Source organism: Balearica regulorum, chromosome 12 (genome assembly GCF_011004875.1).
Source record: "Balearica regulorum gibbericeps isolate bBalReg1 chromosome 12, bBalReg1.pri, whole genome shotgun sequence".
In the NCBI taxonomy this organism is placed as follows: domain Eukaryota; kingdom Metazoa; phylum Chordata; class Aves; order Gruiformes; family Gruidae; genus Balearica; species Balearica regulorum.
Genome location: NC_046195.1, coordinates 19789115 through 19814460, shown reverse-complemented (window position 1 = coordinate 19814460; position 25346 = coordinate 19789115). Strand labels below are relative to the sequence as shown.

The 25346-nt window shown below is 41.0% G+C and overlaps 1 protein-coding gene across 3 annotated transcripts in view; it reads left to right on the top strand.

Moving 5' to 3' along the window:
* The window catches only part of ADAMTS17 (ADAM metallopeptidase with thrombospondin type 1 motif 17), a 196179-nt gene that overhangs the window by 78201 nt on the left and 92632 nt on the right, over nt 1-25346 (top strand). For all 3 annotated transcript variants that reach the window (XM_075763921.1, XM_075763924.1, XM_075763923.1), the window contains exons 9-10: nt 17322-17462; nt 18775-18925. In XM_075763921.1, coding sequence (XP_075620036.1) covers nt 17322-17462; nt 18775-18925 — 292 coding nt within the window. The remainder of the gene's footprint in view (nt 1-17321; nt 17463-18774; nt 18926-25346) is intronic.

Below are 25346 nucleotides of genomic sequence, written 5' to 3'. Positions count from 1 at the left end.
TTGCTGTTACAAAAAAGTAGCAGGCAGGGTAGAGACCACTGAATACATGATGAGCCTGCAAATCATAAACTTCTAACCATACAAGACAGGACCCTCAGCAAGCCTTGTTCCTTCATTCAGCATGGTCGATAGTGGGTGTCTTTTAAAATAACGCACTTTAATGTAACCATGGTTGGTTGGGTTTTATCCAGGGATTTCTGGGTGGAGTGCTGTGTTCTGACCTACACAAAAGGGAAGACACAGAGATCACAGTGGTCCCTGAAGTCTTAAAAAGTGTAAGTCCAAGGTCTTCATGTTATAAACAGCTTAGTATGCTGAACACTTTCTTACTCTCATCTTTGCTCAGACTAGCAGGGCAACTCCATCAGTAAGAGCTTGAAAATACCCTCCTGTTGTCAACGGGATCCTGAATGGTGCTTCCCTCCTCCTCCGTGAACTGCACTAGTGTGAAGTTAATCTGAGATTCATACCCCAAAGACCACCCTGAACAACTGTGACTTTTAGAAAAATAGTGCCACTTCCCCCTCCCCAGTTCTCTTTTTGCCTACAGCAGTGACATTGTTACCATTTTCAAGTCATTCTCCAAAGAAAAAGGCAAATAAGTTTTTTAAACAAGAGCTGGGATTCATTTTTATATCCGTTATCCCTAAATGAAGCGGGTGGGCTGTAGCCAGTGGTTTTTCCGGACAACAATGCCAGCTTTGTTGCCATTCCTGTTTCTTTCAACAGCTTCGGCTTTCCTGTTGTGGCATGGGGGGCAGGCTTGGGTGGGGAGGGAAGATTCCCATTCATGAGCTAGCGGAACCTGGCACTGCCTAGATGGTGAGAGAATAGCTGGAGGTGGTATGGCTGGAAGCCACGCTGTGTCAGATGCCCTTAAGAAAGCGAATCAAAATCAACTGACAATAAGCAAGATGCAATCTGTTGCCAACAGTCTGAAACCACATGGCCTCAAACTTGAAGCTGAAACAGATGAGGACAAAAACGAGTCCAAAGGTAAAAAGCCTATAGTGTGCAAACCAAACAGCTCTGGATTTGGAATCAGCCAAGAGAATAGTTTAGAACCGGCTGGTTTCTGTCCGTTGTGATTATTTATTTGCTTTAGGTGTTAAGTATTGATAGATATAGATTGGTTAAAATTACTTTAGGGTACATAATTATTTGCTGCATGATTATGGCCATTGTGACAGGTAAGGGAAAAGCACTCTCTGGATCTTCCCTTTGTGGCCTGATATTTATGCTGATTGATAGACTACTGAATAAACTTACCTCCCTGATCTGTCTAGTGCAGCACCCAGCGGAGAGATTCTGTCATGCAAATAGTTGTAAGGCAGAATGTGAAAATATTGCAGGCTGAAGGGGAATGTGTCTTAAGCAGATCCAAGAGGTACAGAATAATGTCCTGTGACAACTTACAAAGCCAGGTCAGTGTGGTGCAGGCATACAAGCTTAATTCCAAAGAACCAAACAGGAAATTAACAGTCCCCCTTCTCCCCTGCCCAACAATTTATAAAGATTTGGTCATAATACATTTTTTAAAAAAAAAGTTTCACGTGGAAGCTAAGGACAACGAGAGTAAGTGGGACACTGATCTGAGCAGTCAGGTAGCGCTGCAGAGCACACACTGTGCTGATAACTATTTCTTAAGCAGTCTGTTTTGTGATGCCAGCCAGCGCCGTGCTGGAGCCTGCCAGCCAAATCATGGTAGTGCTACAAGGGGAGCAGTTCTGGAAATGCTATAAAAATGGAGAGACTTTTGCCACAAATTCTCTCATTTTACCCTGGGATTATAACATTTAGGTGCAAGATGTGGGAGCGGAGAAGCTGTTTTGAAAGAAAAAAAAAACCCCACAACCCTCTGTCTTTTTTAGAGCAGCTCACCATAGTCTAGCCTTGAATGCATGGCTCTACTAATGTAGGCAGCCGAGTGCAGTTTATATCCTGGCTGACTTTAAACATTAACTCTATTTTTCAGAAGAGCTCCCATCTGGGCTTCTTTTTCTGCTTCGTGTTGCTCTTTTGACTATCTGCGTGTAATGATGGCAAATGCAAGGAGCTGGTTTGTAGAAGTATGAGCATAACAACCAGTAGGATCCTAGAGTGTTATGGTGCTGACAGCGAGATCAGTCACAGAAAAGGCAGCAGACCTTGCAACTGCTGTTTGAAGTGTAGCAGAGGCATGAGTTAGTCCGACATTTATCAGGCAGGTTCTGCCTGACCTGAATTTCTGTGGCATGTTTTTCTTCATTGCTATTGCTAAAGTACTCCAATTAATTGCCAGGAAGCAATCTGTCCCCAGATTACTTCTTACCTCCCAAAAGGCATTAAAAACAACATTACTAAAGTTGCAGAATCAAATATGTAGAAGCACCAAAGTCTCAGTTTCAGGGTTATCTGGACAACTTCAATTTTAACTCCAGTCCCTCTGTCCTGCAAATGAGGCCAAGCTTCTACGTATAGGATAGTACTTCAGCATGTAGTTAAAGACTCTAGCTTAACACATGCCCACAGGCATCTTATTCACTCCTGTGCATGAATGTTTTACTAGAGAGAGACCTTGCAAAGAGGTGCCTGTCTTGTGGGCCTGTAGGGTAGTATCCATTCATGTGGTGGCTCAGGGAGGCAGCCTGTGGCGACAGGATCTCTCTTGTGACTGGATATACCTCTCCAATGGCATTGCTGGCAGCTGGGATGTAGATTCTGCCTTGTGGTGGAGAGCTGTGATGCAGTTCCCTCTGGGCCTTTGTAAACCCTGTGTGGCTGTTTTGACCATGCTGCAAATGACAATGTGTTGAATTCACATGTCTGCGTTTGCAGGGGTTGAAAATCAAGGTCAGTTGGATCTCAAGGAGGACTGGAGCCAGAGCCAATCCCATGCGAGCTTTATGCTAGCAAGCTCAGTTACTAGTCATTGTGTGGCTACACCAAGACTTCCCGAGTAGCTTGGTAGTTTGATTCCAGCAGTTACTGCCCCAGCTATATTTTACCAGTGCCAGCACTCTCCATTTTAAATCTCACAGGAGTATGTTGCTTTTCCAGTATATTGCCGTTGCAGGATTCCTGGGAGTGACTGACTGCTGTGTAGACATACCCTGAGGCTGGCCAAAAATGCTGGCAACAGTCCGTACCCACCCTGGAGTTGCTAATTTTATTTTCTGCCATTTGTGTTGTAAATCTGTTGTGGAATGTCTCTCTCTGTTCCCAGGCTCCCTTTTCTTGTTCCCCTCCTCCCAGGTTTCATTCTTCCACAGATAATTGCAAGCACATTTTCACTGTTAAGTTGCCCTTCTCTGTACAACTCCAAAAGGACATAATGGAACATGGGCTATTTCATCATATATGTTTGTATGTCAGAATCGGTATGATCTAGTCAAAGCAATTATTTAATAACATGTTCTGGTTTTGAGGGAGAACTAGGTATAGTCTAAAATTTCAGGAGATGCTTCTTTCACTTTAGGCAACACACCAAGGGGTCTGTTTCAGACACAAAAATTATTATGTACTTAAGTAGCTTGATATGAGTAGCTTGATAATTGCTTTCTGAAAACTGTGTTCTAAGTTAGTCAAAAGGAAGCAGAGATCAAAACCAGATATAGATCTAAACATACGTAAATAAAAAAATCAGTGGAGACTTCTGCTAGCATGGATGATTTGACTTGAGGAAGAGGTAGTGATGGAGCACCACTAAACAGAAGTTGTGTTCGCCTGACATAATATAGTACGTGATAGCTGAGTGAGTTAATTTGAATCCCCAAAGTAGAATATCCCTGTTATATTAACCTTGTCTGGGCAAGTTGTTTTTGCCATGACAGTAGGGTATCACACAGAGAAAACTCACATTAAAAAATCACATCCAGAAATCACATAGAGAAAAAGAAGATTGCGAAGGAGAAATGGAGAGGTTTGAGTAGTATCATGTGCCATACTCTGGATAATAGGCCTGGTTTTGGGTGGGTTTTTTAGTTTTATGTAAAACTGCAAGATATTTACAGGTGCGGTTACTGAACCTGCTAATCCTAGCGTAGTAGTGGGGTACCGTCCCTCTATCATGTATATCTTTTCTCACCCTTGTATCTTCCAAGTTTGATAGTTTATTTACAATATTGGAATGTAACCACATTGGAACTGGGCGTGGGAATGTCCACCTCCCATTGCTTTCTGAACTCTTGTGGCAAGCATTAGTGTGGTTCTGGGCAAGGGTTTCTATGGTTTTACTTTACGCTTTGTGAAGGATGTCTGTGTAATCCCTAGTGAAGCAATGATCTCTTGCAGTCCCTCTAATTTCTTTGTTTCTGAGCATCTTGTACAGCTTTACTTAACATAATAAAACTTCACCAAACAGGCAAATGACAGTCATTTAGAAACTCCCAGACAACACAATTTTCATTTAATCAATAGCTTTGTGACTTTGCCAGCTATGTCTTTCTTTTTGAAGGCTTATTCTGCTGAGTAAGCCAAGGCCGCGTTAAATAGCTGGGCCGTAATGATTTGGCAAATCTTCATATGCTTCCTGCTACAAGGGTTCTGGTTTTATACTTCATTGGCTTTGCTGGCAACAGCCTTGTGCACCCAGTGACCCAAAACACAGGGACAGTACAAGTCCCCATTGTGCAACCTCTACAGTACACACCAAGACAGGAAATATTAGGTTTGCAAGTGCCATTTACGAAATAATCCTTTGTTTTTATACAAGGGCAGAAATCTAGCAGAAATATTTATTTTTCCACTAGCAGTTGGGTTCCAATAGCCTGTAAGCCATGCTGTCTGCCTGGCCTGCTGAGTTCGACAGGTTCCAGGTGAAAATGACTGCGGAGCTGGGGAAGGTGATAAATCCCAGACTGTCACTTGGAAAAGCCTTCAGTAGTAACTCAGCGGCAGCAACGCCAGTGGAAATGTTGCCTCCAGAAATGTGGTTCCCTTTGCCCTTATGTCAGTGGAAGGCTGCACTGTAGTGGAACAAGGTTGGCTGCCTCTTGGCCAACAGTTGTGTTGGGGAATAGAATTCAGCAAAAAGAGTTTACTAGACAAACAAAATAAACAGGCCTTCTTTATTCTCACTGATCCCTTTCCATTTGCAAAATCCTCCCTACAGCAGATGCTGGGCTTCTTTCCATTGCTAGATCCAACCCAGCAGGGCATTTTGTCATCAATGTCTTCACTTGAACCCCAGTTTCCAAAAAAGAGAAGAATAATCCACAGTTTTCTCAGTTTTCTGCTTTTGTTCTTGTTTAGGTAAAACAAATCAAAGCAAAACAAATCTGATCATAATGGTTTATTCTCACTTGCTTGAACAGTTTCCTTCCTGCTGGGCTCTAATAAGCTTCGCGTGTTGAGCCTTAAAAATGAGTATTTTTTTACTGTACCTTCTTTCTCTGCTCCGAAGGCCACTGAGACACACATTTTGTATGCCAGATCTTGTCCACAAATGGGACAGTTTGACATTTCAGAAATTTCTGATGTCCACCCTCTGGTAGCTGACTCTCACCTGCCTATGAGAGTCCAAAGCCTGCCTGTCTCTTCCACCTGCTGCCAGCTGGTCTCCCTTCCTACCACCCTGCTGTTTGCCAGCATCACTCTGGAGATAGCTAATGAAGTGGCAGGTATCTAATCTAGCATTTTAAATATTCATTTTAATTATACACATTAAAACTAGGCAGGATAAAGAAATGCTCCATAGAAACAGTTTGCTTGTTAGTTTAGGTAGTCTTTGTACTTCAGAAAAGTATCTTTCCTTCAAAGGAAAAGCACAGCTTCCTTTCTTCCTCTCTAAAACACAGCCGTTACACCTTTCAATGGGTAAATTCCTGTCTAGTGCCTCCTTTATCTCAAGTCAAGCTGCTTGCTATGTAAGATGGGATAGGTTTAGCCCAAGAGGGCAGAACTTTTCCCTAGTATCCATCATGAGCTGTCATGGTCATCAGTGGTCATTTTTTGATAAAAATGCAGATTGCCTGGGTTTAGTAGCTCTAAAGTAATGTGGCAATCTGGGTTGTCCTACAGAAGCATTATAATAATGACTTCTGCTTTTCTGGTTGTGTGCACAAGCATTAACTCCCATCTACTCATTTTAAGTGTCATCCTCTCCATTGGATATATTTTTTTTACCTCCATTCTTTCACTCTGTTATTCATGCCTTTTCAATAGCAATCCAGATATGATCGTGAGGCTTCTCTCCATTCAAAGAAAAAAAACAACTTGTTCGTTTAGAAAAATCTATTAGTATTTTCTTTTTGTACCTTAAGTACTACAATACATACCTGAAGCTCATTCTGAAATTTTTATGGTGTTTGTTGAAATAACCATACCAGGTTTGCCAAATGTGTTATTGCAGGCAGCACCTCTCAGTATAGGGAACAGAATCACATGAGAAAAATTCCTATGCAGTCTCCAGAAGGCTGTCATCAGTTAAATGACATGCATGCTGAACCTCTTACCAGCTAAAGACCCTCTAAAGAGATATCTTCTTATGAAGATAATAGACTTTTTTTGTTTCTCTGTAATTTGTCTTCACATTAACATGGTTCAATGGTTCAAGCCAAAGTTATTCAAAGCAAGTGTATATTTTTCAAGTTGCTTTTTGCTTTATTCATGTGGCATTCTTAGACGATATAAAAGCAAACTTGGCTTCATTAGTCTTGAGGTTTGTAGGCACCCAGGCATGCCCACTACCCAAAGAATTCCACTTCACTATTGGTCTGAACGTATAATTTCGAAATTGCTTTGATAGCAGCCATGATTTGCAAGGTTCCTGTCTGATATCAAGTCTTTCCCTGCCAATCAAATGATTGAGACTAAGTGAGATAGCGTGCTGAGCTTTTAAAATCATTTATGAACAGCCAAGGCCAGATGATTCTGGGATTATGAATTATTTTCCCAGCTGCACCATTATGAAAACTCCCAAGAGTTTAGGGAGCTGGTATATAGAAGGAGCATTACTAGAAACAAAGGATGGGGAGCACTCCTGAACGATGAGAGTGTCTTTGACAAGGGTACCGCTGAAAATGCCACATCCTTATAGCAAATGTCTTCAGCTAAAGCAAATGTCTTCAGCTGAACTACTGCAGACTGATCCATTGCTAGATTATAACTGCAACTAATAGAATTGGATCATGCATTTCCTATGCAACTTTTTTCCTAGACAATTTTTTTTTTCATTCTTTCAAGCAAAAGAGAGCATGCAGGTTTGTTACTGTCCACTACAGTCACCTGTCATTTTGGTGACTGAGTGTAAGAGTGTCACATAGGATGGATTTCTTCTTGCACTGAATCTGCAAGCCCACAGCGATTTGGAACATAGATCAAGAAAGAAGAATAAAAGAAAGAGGCTGAAAAATACTTATTTCTGTGTAAAGGACTTCAGCTGCACTGGGAACCATAAAACATGTACCCACTGGCTTGTCTGGGGACTTCAGACAACTTGATGCTGGCAGAGTTATATATATTACAGTTACTTCACACCTCTTTGTCTTTTGATGTTGGCCATCTTCTCATTCCCACCTCCAAGGATGGAGAATTCATCTCCTAGTGTGGGGAAGGCAGCCAGCATTCCTGACTCCTACAGTGCATTCCCCAGGCTGCCCCACTTCCCCCAGCACTTGGCAGTGGGTGGCTTCCTGATGGGGTAGAGTGTGGGACGTTTGTGGCTACTTGTGTTGCACATATTTGGCATATACTTCACTGTCTGTCCCTTCTCCTTGTATTTCTTTTAATGGTGTCTCATGTTGCATCTCTTCGTTAAGGTTTGACCCTCAGTCATTAATGTAGTTGACTGGAGGCTTTCACTGGTTTCACCGGAGTTTTGGAAAAGTGCACTCAAGTGATTGCATGCAAGAGCTTCGCCTTAGCTTGCTAACGCTTTGAGTGACAGACCCGTCAGCCGTTCTTACTGAGCTTTTGTCTTTCTTCCCTAGTGGGTGGGAAATGCCACCCAGCTATCCCAGGGTTTTGTCTTTTCTCTACCCTACAATTTATATTCCCTTTTCATCTTCTGAGGAAATGCATGTCACATTTTCTGAGGTCTCGTTCTCACCCACTTCAGGCAGTGCTGAAAGCAAACAGCTTGTTACCCTTCAGCATGTTACTTCTGTGATGCACCAGGGTGCTTTCTCCATATGAGGAGCTACAGATGGAGCACAGCAGTCTCTGCTCACCAGAAAAGAGAAATGAGCAGTCTTTCTCTGCCTACCACTGTTTAACTCATAGTCACTGTGCTCCTTCTGCAACAATTCCTTGTTCTTTGAACCTAGACTGAAGCCAGTGAGAGAGAGGGCATTTTTTTATGTCCAAGTGGATTAAATCTTTTGGAGGGCAAAGAAACAGCTTAGTGCATACATTTTCATGGGGGCATTACCCTTTGACCCTCAGATAACTTTATTCTTGTTTTAGGGTCACAGCCCAGGTGTGATCATGACAATTATCCAGTGTCTCTTCATTCATAGCTTGAGAGAAGTGATTCCCGGTAAAGAGTCACTGATGCATGTTTTAGAGTGAGTGTTTTTTAATATAATCTGTGTTCACCTCTTCAACATGGATTGGACTGTTAAAGCAAGCGTTGACTCTTACTGATGCTGTGTCAGAAACCTGTTGCTCCTGTGTGTTGTTGGCATGTATCAAAGCATGTGAAAGCGTTTAGAAATGCTGAGCATCTGGTTGGATGACTGCCGTGGAGATGGGGTAGTGCTCTAGGGATGTGAAGGGGCTATGTACATGCTGTGTGATGTTAAGGCCCATAGGGGCAAAAAAAAAAAAAGGCTGGAATGGCAGCCATCGTGCACTCTCATCAACACAAAAGATAGTGAAATTGTTACTGTAAGTGTAAGAGTGCTGAGCTCCTGATCCTGTTGGGAGGGTGTGAGGGCAGAGAAGGAGCATTTTTAGCCCTGGGCAGTCATTCTCATGTGATGTTGGGTAGTGCCCATGTGAGAGTCATTGCATGAGCCTTTCCCACATCTCCATTGCCTGCATAGGTTCAGGTGAGCCCCTGCTGCATCAGGCTGGACCACTATGGCCACTGTTGAGTCCTGACGCAGTAGAGGAGTGGACTGTTACAGCCATTACATGATCACCCCTGATAACTGAGGGTCGTACCTTACTTTGCATCTTTAAAAGTTTTCTTTCAGAGAGACAGGATTCTAAATAGGACAGGACCCCACCTGTGCTGACATGGTACTGAATGGTTTACACTGTGCTGTGTAATCACAGTCCTTTCTGAGTTTGAATGCATACTGCTGGAGCTACTCTGGTTGACAGCTCTCATGTGTAAAGATTTTTATGAGATACTACATGGGACTTTGAAAGAAGTGAGCATTAAGATCAGAAGGAAGAAGGGTGTTTTCCTGAGCTAATGCTGTCTCTTCAATGTGGAGTTTCTGCCAAGTTTATTTGTACATATATTTATCAACTTTAGCTTTTTCTAGGTCTTTGTATTTGGTGGAGCACTCCTTTTTCTGCCACAAGGTACGCTACACCCTGCAGTCTCAGAACCTGCTGATTCTTACCCGAAACACTGTGAAGCTTTTTCAGGAAAAGGTTACTATGCTGGGACCACATCCTACAAATTAGATCCAGTGGAGGCAGGCCATTGGATGGTAAGTGTTCAGTTGCATCGCAACTGGATTCCTTCATCTTACCAAACGCCTTGGAATACATCAGGCAATGCCTGCCCTGCTGTGAGTCAGCCACTCTGCAAAAGAGGCAAGAATTCTTGAGAGAGAATCACAGGAGCAAATGGCTGCTGGAAAAAGTAGTCAATAGTGTGAACATGTGATATTACTGCTGGGGAGAAGATCATAAGATGATTCGCCCTGTTCCTCATGGCCTTGCTCTAACTTCAATCAAACCATATAAAAGGACTGTCATTGATGTCAGTGGGGTTTGGCCAGCTCTGTTACAGGTATCTGGGACCACGTGGGCAGCGAGCTTTCAGATGAAATGTTTGAGCGAGTAAAAGGCCACGCTGCCTGTTCCTGCCATGTCAGTCTCTCATGTATGTTATCTGTCCCTTGCAGCACAAGCTCATACTTGCTGCCTTCCAGATTCCATGGCAAAAGAACTAATTCTTTTTAAATGAAAACCATATCATAAAGGGCTGGATCTGTCATGCAGCTGAATAAACCACAGCTTTCCACACTGTTATTCACCATAGGCGTTCGTGTGTTCTCAGTCGCTGTTGTTGACTTCTTAGCTGTTTGATGAGTAGATAACCATATAAAATATCTGGTTACTTCATTATTGGAGAGTGACATAAACTTGGTTATGAAAACAAGAGTCCAGTAGTCATGGCTCCCTTTAAACGTTGTCTCTCCTGATTAAAAAAAAAACACAATAACTCAGCACCCATCCGGAACACCCCTGTTCTAGATAACATTATGTACACAATGACCATCTTTGATTACTTCAAATGCTTTAAGTAGGGTCATCTCTTCATCACAACTTTCCAAGTACCTCCTGACGGCTTCTGAAATAGTCGAGTTATATTTGACTGTGTTTACATGTTTGAAAAGCACAAGGTGAAAAAGCCTGTTTTCAATTAAGCCAACACTCTTAGTGACCGTTGTTTTTGTAAGAAGGTTACGCAAGCTGTTTCATTGCCTCCTCCCCAGCTCAGGTCACCTCAGTGTTTCCCCAGCATTTGTTAGTTTACCCTCCACCCAAGCCTCACTTGGACTCCCTTCTCTGGCTGTCTCTGCCTCTCTTTGGTTGCTTTGCAGATGCATCACCTTCCTAAATCGCTGTCTTAAACTCACTGTCCTCATTTTGCACTGCAGCTCCTATTATAATTCCAGCTCTAATGAGCAACCCCATTTCACTTCTGTCTCTGGTATGCCTTTATTCTCAACTGGTTGGAAACCTCGTAACTTGCAAGATATCAGCATTTTATATTGAAATGTTAAACATGTTGAACCAGTTCAGAAGTAGGCATCTTTCCAGTGATGCAGCTTCAATTTCAAATGTTAATAAAAATTCCTAACATTGAACTCGATTTGGGACTGGACGGCTCACAAGCTTGATTATGTGATATGCTGTCTCCCACTTCTAAGTTGCTGGTTCAAATCCAGCCCAAGTCAGTAGCTGCTGAGAACTGCTGATGTACGTTCTCTGTTTAGTGACCTATATTGATTTGAGTTTAATGGCCATGCTTAACGTTCTCAGCTGTCAGCCATGCATCCTGTGTAACCTCCTTCCATACCAGCATCTTCCTTTGTGGTTGAGATTGGATGGACTATAGAGACAGGACTCCCTTCTCAACCGTTCATGGAGACCCAATAGGAAGTGGGAAGGGGGAGGAATTTTGTCCTTCAGTTTTGTCCTTCATATGGATAAATAGATGGCATTTGTGCCCACAGCGTCTCTAAATAGCAGGCTTTCCACAGGGCACCGTCATCCTGCCCACACTGAAATGCCAGAGTGGGTGAATTACAGCTCCCCTTCTCCCTTTCTTCTCACACTATGTGAGGATGTTGTCCAGTCTGCCCTCCCTTTGCATTTATATTACTCCAGCAGGGTTTAGAAAGAAATCTTGTGCTTAATCCTGGCTCTGCAGTTAATGCTAGATTACTTCTGGGTGAGTCATGGCAAGCCGGGTCACAGGGAATGACTTCTCTCATATGCTCTTTTGAGGTGGTCAGTAGTGACCTACTCTGCTGTGACGTGCAAGTCCTGGTACTGCATATAGCTCTTAGCAATTCACTGTTGCCTTGCAGGAGCAGCCTTTTAGAGAACATCTGCAGGCTAAGACATCTGTTACAAACACAGGTAGAGAAAACATGCTTTCCAGCAAACAGGGATCAGCCAAGAATGTAAAAACCTTAGTGGCCCCACTGAGCTTTTCACTCGGAGCAAGAGATATCACTGCTTTCTCGTGCCCCCCCTCTGTATTTGGGACATTGCTGTAGCAGGCCCTTTGCTCAGTTCTTTGAGTCCATGTTGGCCTGCAGAACAAGTGGCCCCAAGGAGCTCTTCCTTTTTAATGTCTTGCTGAGCTTACACAGTTGCAGCTGTTTGTGAGTTGGTTCTTCAGGAAGAGAAAGACTCTTCCTTGGATTTCTCTATCTGTAGAAGTGAGAGACAAACCACTGTCCTCATTTCCTTCTTGGTAGCTGTACGGCCCCACTGTCCTTTGGAGAAATGGTGACTTTGAGGTTAGTGCCAGTTGTGTAGAGAACAAACAATCGAATGTCGTGCAGAGGTTCAATACGCAGTTGGGGTGACAGCCAGGTTGCCTTGGGTAGCCCTGCTAGTCCTGAGTGTCACGCGTTTCTAAAGTGAACCAGCATTTGACTCACCCTGAATTATTTGCAGACCAAAGGAATGATTTGGCTTTCACAGGGAGGCTATGGAGAAGCTCTTATTCACAGCCAGCTGAAGTGCTTATTTGAAACAGAGGGATTGTAGAAACTCATGGTGTTTCCACTTCTGGGTGTGGTTTTTTCAGGCTTCCCTTCTTCATAATTCTTTCTTTCACTTGCTACCTTCTTTCTGCCTTTTTCTGAGGAAAAGCTCTTCTTTTACTGGTGATGGTATTTTCCATCAAACTTGCCTCTTGCCCCTACTTCATAATCTGTCCCCACCAGAGCGGGAGTGTGGATAATAATCCTGGAGATTTCTCAAGTGGTCTGTTACCAGCCACAAAGTTGCAGCTGTTGAAAAAATTTAAAGTATCTATCTCCTAAATCAGTTTCCCTCAGCCCTTGGCATTATCCTTCAACTCCGATTTGGGGCTTTTATTAGGAAATCTATCGAGAGTCATAGTGGTTCTGATGAAGATTTGTATACATGACCTTAAGAACTTGGAGGTGCAACGCACAGTGCATTGAAGGCAGTAGGAGGCTTTCCACAGGCTTTGATTCGCCTTGACTCGGGCTTTTAAAGAATAACAGGAAACATTGGAAAACACACCAAGGGTAAACAGAGCAGTTTAGTTACATTAACTGTCTAGAGGAGAAGCTCCACTAATGACCGAAACAAACAAAGCAAGTGCATTTATTTAGCATTGCTGTGGGAAAACAAATGGCTGTTAATTGCATTTAGCTAAAAAAGGTTACAGAAGAAATTGGCTGGCTCAGGTCCAGAGTGTAATTCTGGCATCCTGACCCAGTTCTGATTGCTGTGTAGACTCTGATGGAGAATAGTGTCCTGGAAAGGAGCACAGACCAGAGCAGCCAAGGCTTTGAGAGACTGCATACTATTTTTTATTCATGGCAATGCTACTTTAAAGTCTTGTTCTACAAAAAACAGCATCAAAGAGATCTGTTGTTGCTGCCTCCCTGTGACTCCTGATAAAATTTGCCTTGCTGTGATTATGTTAACGGTCAGAACTCAAACTGGTCAGTCAGCTTGTTTCTGGACTCGCATATAATGAGTTACAATAAATATGCTGCAGGACTCTGGTAATGCCTTAGTGTCTTTGACTGATAACCAATGCATTATTTATATTAGAAAAGAAGCTGGAGTGTGAAACCAGAGTCCTGTTGTGCTTACTCAGAATTAACATAGAATGAAAGGAGTTTAAGAGCTGACACTCCGAGCTGTTTTTGCTTGTCTTTGTGGAATCTCATTGTCTTCAATGTGATGAACCAAAGGCTGAAATTTACCCTGTGCTTAGAATGGAGCTAGTGACTATGGTAGTAGCAGCACAAAGGGAAATCGAGTCCTGCTCCTCTGTGTAATGGCTCTGCTGGCTTTGCAGTGTAAAGGATAACATGCAACATGTGATTGTTGCTCCTGATGAAATGGACAGTTATGACTCGGAGAGCACAGAGGGCAGTGGGTTTGCGGGGTAAAGTAGTGCCCTTTTGACATTCCTACTTCTAATCTAAGAGCCATTCTTATCGGCTCTTTTTTCAAGATCTGTTCATGTAAGACTAGAACTCCTTCCCAAGGCAGAATATTTCAAGAGACTGATTATCTGCTTCTAATTCCATGTGAACTTCTGAATAGCAGGTAAGATTAGATGATCACAAAGAAAATGCAAAGTACTGAATCAGTGCTTGCACTCTGTTTAGTACAAACACATAATGCTCTGTCTGATTTATTTCTGTTAAAAGGAGGGGGACTATTCATTAGTAACAGGAATCAGCATGGCATTACATTTACTATGTGTTTAGGAAAAACCAATCCCTTTGATGTAGCTGGAGACCCTTGAACTTCACAAAAGAATGTGTTAGCATGCTAGGGTATGCCTTAGTCCTTCAGGTCATTTAATCCTTTCCTCAAGTGAGTCATTGTAAGGTAAAGTAGATGCTGGGAAAAGTTCTGCACTGCCAATTAAAACAGGCTCCAAAGGTGTTGCTGGTTTCATTCTACCAGAAACTCATCACAGAGAGGCCAGTAGAGGTTGCCTATGTACCTTGAGGCCAGATCCCAAGCTAATATAAACTGGCACGGTTCTTTGGACTTAGCAGAGCTCCTTTGCTTTATACCAATAGGTCAGGTTCAATTCCTTTATGCTTATGACTTTTTAAAGAATTCCTGTTAAGAAATCAGGAATGATTCAGAAAGGTGTCGATTTCCACACGTGTAAGAATTGAACGACTTGCAGAAGAAGCCTGTAAATAACTCTGAGATGTGAGTTCTGACTCAGTCTTTATGGAGAATACATTCTATCTGCCTCAAACACCCCTGCAAAATCAAACCTGAGTAATGAATGTTGACCTCAGCATTTTTCCTATGCTGACATGTTTCATGAGGTCAGGTTTAAAATAAAGGACCGGAATGTACTAATTAGTAACCGTTGCCCTTGTTGTTTGCCAACAAAAAAAAAAAAAATCCCACTTTCAACAAATTTAACAACGAATAAATGAAGTTAATCAGAGAGCTAAGGTATTTCTTAATTAACAACTCTAGACCAAACACTAGTCTTTTGTGGAAGAGATAAAATCAGGGAACCTAAAACACTTGGAAAGTCAGGAAGATGGTATTCACTCTTTTCAAGTGGAACAGCTGAGGTGCGGACCAAGAAGGCCATTCAGGAAGCTGGCAGAATGGGAGGGCTGCCAAGTCCCATCCCACAGAAGTCCTGACAGAATAGAAACCTGAAGGACCCAACTTTGAGTCTAGCACTGTCGCAGTCACAAGGCAGGCAAGCTGAATGAAACCTTGGAAACCTGCCTCATTTCCATTAGAAAAGTTAACACGATTGCTGCATGCTCACGAGCTTTCTAAACTGGCATTTCTGGGCAAACTTTCCTCTGGAGGATTTCCAGCAAGCTTACATACCTTGCTTCATGGTACTTAGCAATTCCTTTCCTGACTTTTAGGACTACGAACTTTAGATGGGCTTATTTGCATTGGAGGAGTACTGCTGGAACTTTCTTCCTAGCATGTGAAGAGTTTTCACTGTGTGTAGAAACAACATGGGTGAAATATTTGGAGTGAAATCCAGGCTCCATTGAAGTCAATGGCAAAACTCCCATTCACTTCAGTGGAGCAGGAATTTCACTCTTTACTGTTTTGAAGTTAGAGTTACTAATAGACTGTTAAATTATTTCTGCGTGCATCAAACAAAATGTGCTTGATTTTAATGTTTCTGCTGTGTTCAAAACCCACAAAGGTTTAAAAACAAGAATAACTATGAACTTCTGAGTCTAAAAATTATGTTAAATGTAGTTTTGCTAGAAATAATAATGTCCCTGGAGATAAACCTAAAATAATAGACTCCACCATATAATCTTCACTTTAAGCTAAAAATAACGTAGATGGTGGTTTAATCTAAGCCATAATTATCAAACTACTGAAGCCGGTTTTGGTTCATTGCAACTAGAAATGTATGTCGTGTTTAGACTTTGAACAGTTGAGTCCCAAATCTGGAGAGAACCAAAGCCAAGAGCGTAGTCAGAAAGCAAACAGGAGCCCCTGATTTGTAGAGAAATAGCATGGATTAAAGAGTCCAACACCATATTTAAAGAGACTTCTCCTGGCTTGCTCAGTCCAGCCAGCTGGAGACCTAGTGAGTTCCTATTAATCTGTGTTTTCAGCCCCAAATTGGCGACGGTTACTTTGCTAGAAAGTGACACTGGCCGTACAAGGCACCTTTTGTCTGAAAGCCATTTTCCATTTCATGTTGGAATTGAAGGAAGAATGTTAATTTTTCAAAATGTTATTATTCCATGTAATTTTAAAAAAAAAAGTTTTAATGATCATTTCAAAGTAGGATGGAAAATCCTTAAGTCACTTTTGCTGCCAAGCAGCATGGTATGATGGGCTGAGTGTAGAACTGCCAGTCAGGACTTCTGACATTTCACGGATATAGCAGGTGAACTTGGTCACATCAGTTATCCCTTCTTTGGCACCGTGAAGGCTGTTCACAAAGACTTACCTCCAGCAGAGGAGTCTCGCCTTCCTATAATGGCAACAGAGATTTATTCTGAACAGTGATTTACTTTAGCAGCCCAATGGTAGAGGCTCTGCTAATGATAGAAGGGTCCTGAGTGGGAAGTTGGATGAAGGTTAAGGTAACACTTTTCTATTTCTGAATATTTTTTGAAGTCCTCACTGAATGTGTTTGTATTCCTCTGTGTATGTTTATACTACACAATCTGTTGTTTGTTTAGATGGTTTGTTTTGCTGCTTAGGTCATATTCTGTCCTTGCTGAGACTGGCATGGGACAGTTTCATGCTTGTTTGGACAGTGCTTGCAGAAATGAGGCTTGATTCTGCCTCAGGCTCCTATCTAAGCATTGCTGTTATACGGTCATAGATTAATTCAGGTTGGAAGGGCCACTGGAGGTCCTCTGATCCAACCCACCGCTCAAGGAAGGATCCGCTTCAAAGTTAAATGAGAGAGAGATTGTACAATACCACAAATTTAGAGAAATGTTTTTCCTAACAGTAGACTTATTCCAAATTCACACTGACACAACAACAAAATTGGCCCATCTGTAGTATTGTTTTGTTGACCATTCTCTCAGTATGATTATAGGGATCATATCCACTAGATTTGGGAAAGCAATCCATAAAAAATACTAGTTTTGATATTCTAGCAGATATCCTTCGGCTGTGCTACATCACTTCTCCAGGTTCACTTCTCATGAACCCTCAAACAGTTACATTTCCTGGTAGGAAAGTCCATAAGAAGCACGTTTGAAAGTTTCAAACACACAAATACTAAAACCTTAGTGAAATTAAGTTTTAAATTAAAGGAACCTATAGTTTATTTATGAAACAGGTGCCCAGAGCAGTAGGTGGATGATTCCGTGTTATATGTGCAGCCTGTTTTCGACTTGTTAATTGCTAAGAGTGTCATTACTAAGTGCAATGAGAAATGAGAAACCCACATCATAACTTGATAGGTTTTTTTGTCTTGTTTTGTTTTAATCAAACAGCATGGGAATGAGCCATGATGATGATCATCAACCCTGCGCAGGGAGGTCTCATATTATGTCTGGAGAATGGGTGAAGGGCAGGAACCCAAGTGACCTTTCCTGGTCTTCATGCAGCCGCGATGACCTTGAAAACTTCCTAAAGTAAGGATTGTGCTGATTATCAAAAATCCTATCAGGAAAGAATCCAACATGTTATTTGAAAATGAAAGTCTAAACAATTTTCCTTAAAAAAAAGTGTGTGCATGTGTCATTAGGGTGTGCAAGTTTGAATCTGTTTCTGTTACAGTAGCCCCTTTGAAACTGGGGTTTGCAGAGAGGTGGAAGAATTGTTGTCAATGTATTGATAGCTTCTTAAAAACAATCCCAGATGACCTTCATATTACAAAAAATGCCCTTCGTGTTTGCAATAACCGAAATCTGTGTGTAGGTAGCCTGAAAAAATTTCTGCTGCAGGATGCTGCCAGCTTTGTGCTGTGGCTTTTACTGTCATTATTGTTATTAAATAGGGGCTTTTTTATGGAAACTTTACTTTGCCTGGAGGTAGTTCTGATGTGTTTTCTCACTTCTTAGTGAGTGTTGGTCTTAAACAGTTCACTATAAACTTCTTTCCCTCTTGTGTCCATACTTCAGTTCATCATATTCAACAGTTCAAGAAGGATTTCTGTCCTGCCGCTTGTTAACTCTCAGGTACTATAGCAAGCACTGGAATTGTCTGAACTCTGAAATCGTGGCCTTAAACCCACAGTGCAGCTCTCTGACAAACAGTGGCTGGCACAGTGATCAGTGCTTTTGTTGCTAGAAGTGGGTTCAGCATGGAAAATTCCCGGCTCGGGATTAGAGGTGGGAGAGAAAGGAAAATAGTGAAAGAAAATGGGATATCTACTGTTACATTAAAGGCATGAAGTTGAAAAAGAAGTTGCATCTGAGCTTTCTTGTCCCTGATAGAGGGGAGACGACAACGTGATACTCCAATTTGTTAAAGATTGTTGTGAAGGCAAAGGGAAAAATCTTCCTTTTATGTCTGTGCCAGATAAGAAAAGAAGCCAGGGGCTTAAAATTCAGATAGGGAGATTCAGGTGACACATGATAGAAGACTTTCTAACTGTCATTGTAAGGCTCATGAAGCTTTGGACTGGATAGCCTGAGGCAGAAATGACTTGATCAGAGTTTTAGGAATAGTTTAGACAAATGTTTAACCCAGAATGAGGTGAATATAGTCGATTCTGCCTTGCAGCCTGGGGCCAGGGATGAGTTCCCAAGGACCTTTCTATCCATAGTTTTCAATGATTTAGGAGGCTTACAGATACATACTGGGGAAGACTTCCACTGTTTCACATGAGGTCATCAGATTCCCTGTTAAAGAGAGGACAACAGCTTCTCTACAGCAGTGATCTAACACGCCAGTTCAAAGGTGCTTTCCCTTAAAGGCATATTTAATTCTTACACTCCACAGGTCCAAGGTCAGCACCTGTTTGCTGGTGACAGACCCCCGAAGCCAATATGCGGTGCGGCTCCCTCACAAGCTGCCTGGAATGCACTACAGTGCCGATGAACAGTGCCAGATACTTTTTGGGACCAATGCTACGTTCTGTAAGAATATGGAGGTAAGAGTGCATGGGACATACCTGGAAACAAGGTGGGAACCGGAAATAAAGCTGTCAAGCCTGGGGAAGAAAAGGAATCTGTACTTTCCTCAGAACTACCTAATGGGATTTTCAGTGTGTTCAGCACTGCTGATATACAAAATCAGTAGTCAAACTCCCATTGACCTTCATGTCAACAGTACGTTCCTATACAGTCCTCCTCCTTTCCCCTCACTGGTCTTGTTAATCTCCTAGAGCAGACCCAGAAAGACTTTTGTTTGTACTTGGTCTTAATTTAGGGACAGTTCCCTTTTGACACTGTTTTGCTGAAGTACTCAGTAGAGATTGTTTTGCTGGAAGTTCAGCTGAGGTGAAAGTCTCTTCTCACAAGAGTGCTTGCTCACTTCCACAGAGTCAGCTTAGATGACTGTCTGGATCTTTCAGTAGATCTCACCTTCACACTGCTACAATGTTCTTAAGAGCTGACTCTACCTCTCTGCCAAGGAAATATTAATGATTGCTTGTTTGATGAGGCCATTTAGAGATTTGTGCAGAATTAGGCCCCTTCCTGTGTGTTTTCTACGCAACATGATGTTTAGTCCGGATTTGGGTGCAAAATGGCTTATATCACGGGGTTGGTTGGCAAAATGGAAACACTGATTTTTGATGTCTCTGAAAGTAGGTCGCATTTGAGATGAGGCTGTCTGACTTGTCCTCTGGAATTTAGACAGCTAAACTTTTCCTAAAGTCTTGCACATAATTAGATGTCTTAATTCTGACCAGGGCTTGTCTGCATCCCGCTTTAGATAGGGACTGGAGAAATGCTTTCTTCCAGTGTGGCCTTGGAGATATCCAGAACAAAATCATGAGACACTGTGTCATGTCACCAGCTGGCAGCATTCTGTCCTACATAGACAGGGATGAAGCAGCCAGGTTTCTTGCTGTCATTAACTAGCCATTTGTAATTTTTAGTTGTCCCTTATTCCCATTCTGAACAATCTTGGGATCTTAAATCAGTGTTACCAAAGAAAATAATAATCAGTGATAACTGAGGTTTCTAAGTGCCAAATTACTAAAACTGTTGAACACATGCAAGTCCTGGGAACATGCTCTTAGTTTCACATTTGCTGTTTTATTTATTTTGGATTTGGAAACTAGCTAATATAAAACAATAAGAAAAGAATCTGAATAGGTTGTATTTTCCAGCTCCATCAAGAAAATGCAGACCACCAGGACTACTGTACTGGAAGCAAAGTGTTAGAATATAGGTCTGTAAAGAAAGCCCCAGATCTACCCAGGATGATTCAAGTTCTTCCACTTGTGTGGGTGTCACCCAGCTTGACTGCTGTTGGAATAGATATTTGCTATTTCCTTTGTTGCGATAAAAAACATTCTGTTTCTGGATAGTCCAGTGCCTAATGAGAATGTCAGCCTACTGGTAGGTGGTCAACATTTCTCATGCAGAAATTGCATGTCCAGTCTGGAATTGCTTCAGGGACAAGTTGCTTGCCAGAATAATGAGCCAACAGGCACTGTAACATACAGACAGCAGGTGTTTGTGTATCCCAGGATTTTCACCGATCTTATTATTTGACGTCTTTAGAACACAGCGAAAACTGTGCTCTTTTCCTCCATCACTCCTTTAGTATCTCCCAAAGAAAAGCACATTTTGTGAGGACTTTAGTACTTTCTGATGAAAAGGCTTGTAGAACTTCAGCAGATTAAAAACAATTTGCAATCACTTATTTAGAAGTATTTTTCTGTTAGAGATACGAGTTAAGAGTTAGCATTCACACTGTGAAGCTTTGGATCAATTATGTCACACGCCATTAATCTAAGTAAATATTTGCATCCTGTTTTACTACTCTGAATTGGTATTTGAAGTCAATGAAAGGAAATTCTTTAGAGGAAATGATCAGCTTTAATTTTAAACCTTCGAAGTTTGTGTTCTTTTCACCTTTGTGTTTCTCATGCCTCATCTGCAGAATGCTTGTATCGTAAGTCTCAAAGCTGTCTACAAAAATATGAACAAAAAAAAAAATTGGCACTAGTCATTGGCATTAGCTGTAGAAATTATTGGCAAATATAGCTGTCTCCTCTTTTAGCCAATGGTAATGTGGTATTTTTAATTCAATAAAGTATGAAAAAAATCCAAATGTAAAAGTAATAAACATTTGACAGTAAATATTTGTTACAAAAAGGAAATAAACTTCAGGAAATGAGCCTGCTCAATCCTTTTATGATTACATGTGTCTACTGTCTTATTTTCTTATTTAATAAAAGAGTTATATTACAACATTTCATTGGAGATTGTTGAGCTACATAATTATATCAGGCAAACTAGAGGACCTATATTCAGAACTGCCATACAATTTGATTGTAGAGCAAATTTCAGAGATTAGATGAATCCAAAATTTTGACATTTTTGAGAAACTGCAGAAACTTTCTGTGCAGTTAGCTCTTTCCCTTAAAGGCATCAAAGCCCAAAGTTTTAAAGGAATGTAATCTCCTTTGCCTTCACAGAGAGTCAGGTGCCTAAATGCTTGGCAGTGTCTGGACCTCAGACACTGGTCCAACTAGATATTTAATCCATGAATATTCAATCTTATCTGGATATTTCAGATTGCATCTCCAAAATTCTTCTTCCATGTTTGTTTTTAATGATAACTCAGATGCCTTAGCACAAAATAGTAGCTCTCGGAATTATAAGTCTGCCAAACCAGCTATCCTGCAGCTATTCTGCTCCAAATTTGCAGAACCAAAATGAAAACATATGAGGTAGGCTCGGCTTTACATATACTATACCTCTTGATGTTCCTTTTTAATTTGCTTGAATACTGTGTCTACATTTTAATGTACTAAAAATTAAAAAAAAATTAACTAATTGACAGCATGAGTATATGATAATCAGCTTAATCATAGCCTATTGTTGTAATCTGTGATCTCCAAGATGTATAATTTAGGATCTAGTTCTGTAACATCCATGTTAGGTGAGAATTACTAGTGCATGTTGCCTGTTTAAGAAGCTGTGGAATCAGGCTTTTAGGCTGGATGCTTGTTAGGCAGGTAACAATCAATTTCTATTTATTTGAAAAGCGCTGTTTCTATTACGATACTGTGTGAATAATAAATGGCAAGATTACCTGCCAGCCCCTTGAGGGAATGCAAGTCCATTTTGGTGTGTGCTCTGCTCACAGTTTTATTGATTTGATATACATCCAGGTGGCTGGTTTTGGATTAACTTTAACCTGAGTATTAGATGGGTGAGTCCTTGCTCATCATCAGGAAAGTAAATGTTTTCATGGCTCTGTGGAAGAATTAGTTTTGATCTGAGGAACTGAGTAAGGAAATAGAAGTTGGGCAGTTCTCAAGTGAGACATTTTCACGTATGATAATGAATATCTCAAGACCCTTTAGTAGTTTCCCTTCACATCTAAGTGACATAGTTTTCTCTGGTAATAAGCAAAGCGATCAAAAGTGCTTTCGCATGGTGCTTTCTTTCCCATTGGAAATGTTAGGCATTGTCTGATCAATGAGAACGCTTATCTAGCGCAACATACAAATGTGCTTCTACCATACCAGACATGCTGCCTATTTTCAGGTGGGAAGGTGTACAGTCATGGGTCTTGCAGTGGTAGAAGAGCTTTTGGCCCACCTAAGAGTTTATACAGTGATCTTTAGTTTGAGGGAGATAAGTTGCTTTTGGCAGAAATTAAATAGATGACCATGTCATTCTCAAGCTCTGAGCAAAATCATGATATGAGTTGTGGAAAAAACCTGAACAGCAATGCACCTTTGACACTGCATAGTGTGTTATCAGCGTACCCCAAACACAGGGATCTTTTGGGAATCTGGTTGCTAAATGTTGACTTGAGTCCAGGGCTAACATGCTAGATTGCGGAAATTACTGGAAGTTCAACCTGTCTGACCTCTGTTCTTCAGATCCATACTGCACTATGAATCAAGTATTGTGAATTCGTTTGACCCCTACGCAAGAGGAAGCAAAAAGCTTCAACCTCACTCAAGCGATGAAGGCTTTTGCAGAGAGCAGGCTTTAACTCTTTGCTGACCCCGTTATTTAACAGTGCTATTAGAGAGAGGAGAAGCACAGCTGGTTTATGCTGAATCTCTCTCAGAGCAGAGATGGTGTTTCTCCACCAGAAATGCGTAAAAACGCATTGTTCATAACCTCACATGAAAATAAGCTGTGTATTTAATCAGAACACTGGGTTTATTTTTCAGACTGGCATGCCTACTAACAGAGGCTTTTGCATTGAAATTATATTTACGGAAAAAATGTGATTTCTATCTCTTGTATCCAGTGTTTGGCTTTTTGTTTTATATGCCTTTTGGCTTATTTATTATTAACACATTTTTGCGGGTTTTTACATAACCATTATCTTTCAGTATTGTTTTGAGTCAAAACTGTGCTTAGGCTAAAATGGCATGTGGAAAGAGATTAACATTGCTGCAAAGACATTTTTTTCTGAAAAAGGGACACTGTCAACTCAAGATGAAACTGGGAATATGGATTTTGACATGATACTGGTTTTAGAAACATTAAAACAGCTAGAATTGGCTCTGCTGTTTTTCTTAAGTTCAAGTTGGTTTTTAACAAATATAGGTATCTCCCAGTATCTACAAACCACAGAGCAGCAGCATAGAACAAGAGGGCAAAGTGATTGCAGGCCAAAGGAGACTGACTAGATTTCTGGGCTAAAATGGAAAAGGAGAGGAACCAAATAAAGTAAAGGAAAAGCAACAGTTGTAATAATCAAGTGGATTTTACATATCCCTTAAGTTTTCATATTTGATGGTATAGTGGTGAATGTAATTAAGCAATTGTGGGTCTCTCTGTGGTCTTGATCTTGCAAAGAGGCTGGCGGAGTGGACTTGGACTCCATGCATGGGAATCAATGGGCCTCTGTCTGTTTTTCCTTTGCAGAGTCATTTGCAAGATCCAGGTGATGATAGTAAGCCCTATTATTTAGTAATGTATAAGATATTTACAAGAACATGGTAATTAGATTGAGAGCTGATTTATCCTGAAAATAATAGGTTGCACTGTCATTTTCTGTACAACCAGGGACTTTATCTGCATAATTTTCCATTAGACACTTTAGCTTTCATGTAAATATATAATAATAACAACAACAACAACAATAATAATAAATCTGGCAGAGGATGGTTTTGGTTGTCTTGAGGGTTGCAGGATAGAAGCTTGGAAATTCTCTAAAATAAAACAATATTTTCTTTCTTAGAAGTGAAGGTAACAATTTACTTAATTGCCATACTGTATTTTATAGTTTTCCTAATGTAGGTTGTTAAAATTCAGACTATTTTCACATTGCCTGTTTCATATGAAGCTGAAGTGTCCTATTTCACTGCTTCTGTATGTTGCAAAAAGACCTTTTTCTCTTTATTTTCAGTGGAAATACTTTTTGTTTGAGAGAGAGAAAGAAAGAGAGAGAAGCAGAGTTCCTGCCTGGGCAGTGCAGCCCAGTTTACAATTATTGGAATGCTTCAGAAATTTTTGTACGTGTTTCAGTTTGGAAGATGGTCAAAACACATTCTGGTGCAGTGGTTTAAAGAAAAATAAAAAGAGAGAGAGGAACCAAAATAAAATTATAAAAATACAACGTGGAAATTTAAGAATATAAAAATAATAAACTCTTAAAAATAATACAGAGTGCCTATTAAGAATCAAGCACTTGAGCTTGGCAATCCTACGTTTCTTATTAAGACACAAGGGGAGGGAGAAAGAATTAGTGTAGCCTTGTGATGTGGCATCTACAGCTGAAGTTTGAACTTAACGAAATTAGCCAAAATATGATTGAGTATCAGCCTGAAAACAGTGTATAACAAGCTTGAAGGGCATTCAGACCTCTCCCATTGGCCTTCTGGGAACTTCTCATCTGCAAAACACTTCAAGAGAAAACTCCCATGATCTTCACAACCACATCTGGACAGTGTGTGTACATATCTATATTTATTTTACTGTCCGTTTCTCCTCTTTTCCCATGGCCAAGAAACACGATCCATGATTTCATTCTTTTAATTTCTCAGATTTTTGTTTGGGTTTTTTTTAATGGACGACACTGCCTGTTGTTTAAAAAAAATCAATACTTTTCATATCCTACAATCAAGTGTTAAGGTCTGAGGAGTTCTCTGGGAGTTACTGAATGAACGTTACTCTCACTGAAGACACTAAGAGATGGATGTTGCAAAGTGCAAGGTCAAAATTTCAGGCTCTAAGTTGCAAACACAATATTAGATGGAAGTGATCGGGCTGATTACGAAACTTGCCTGAAGCTCTTGCCCTTCCCTCATCAAGGGCAAATGTCTTCTCCAGAGCTAGATGATAGCATAATACTGTGAGCTCATAAGCCTTTTCTTGGTGGGGTATGTGTAGTATGATCCTCAGAGCAGCACTTAGTGCATG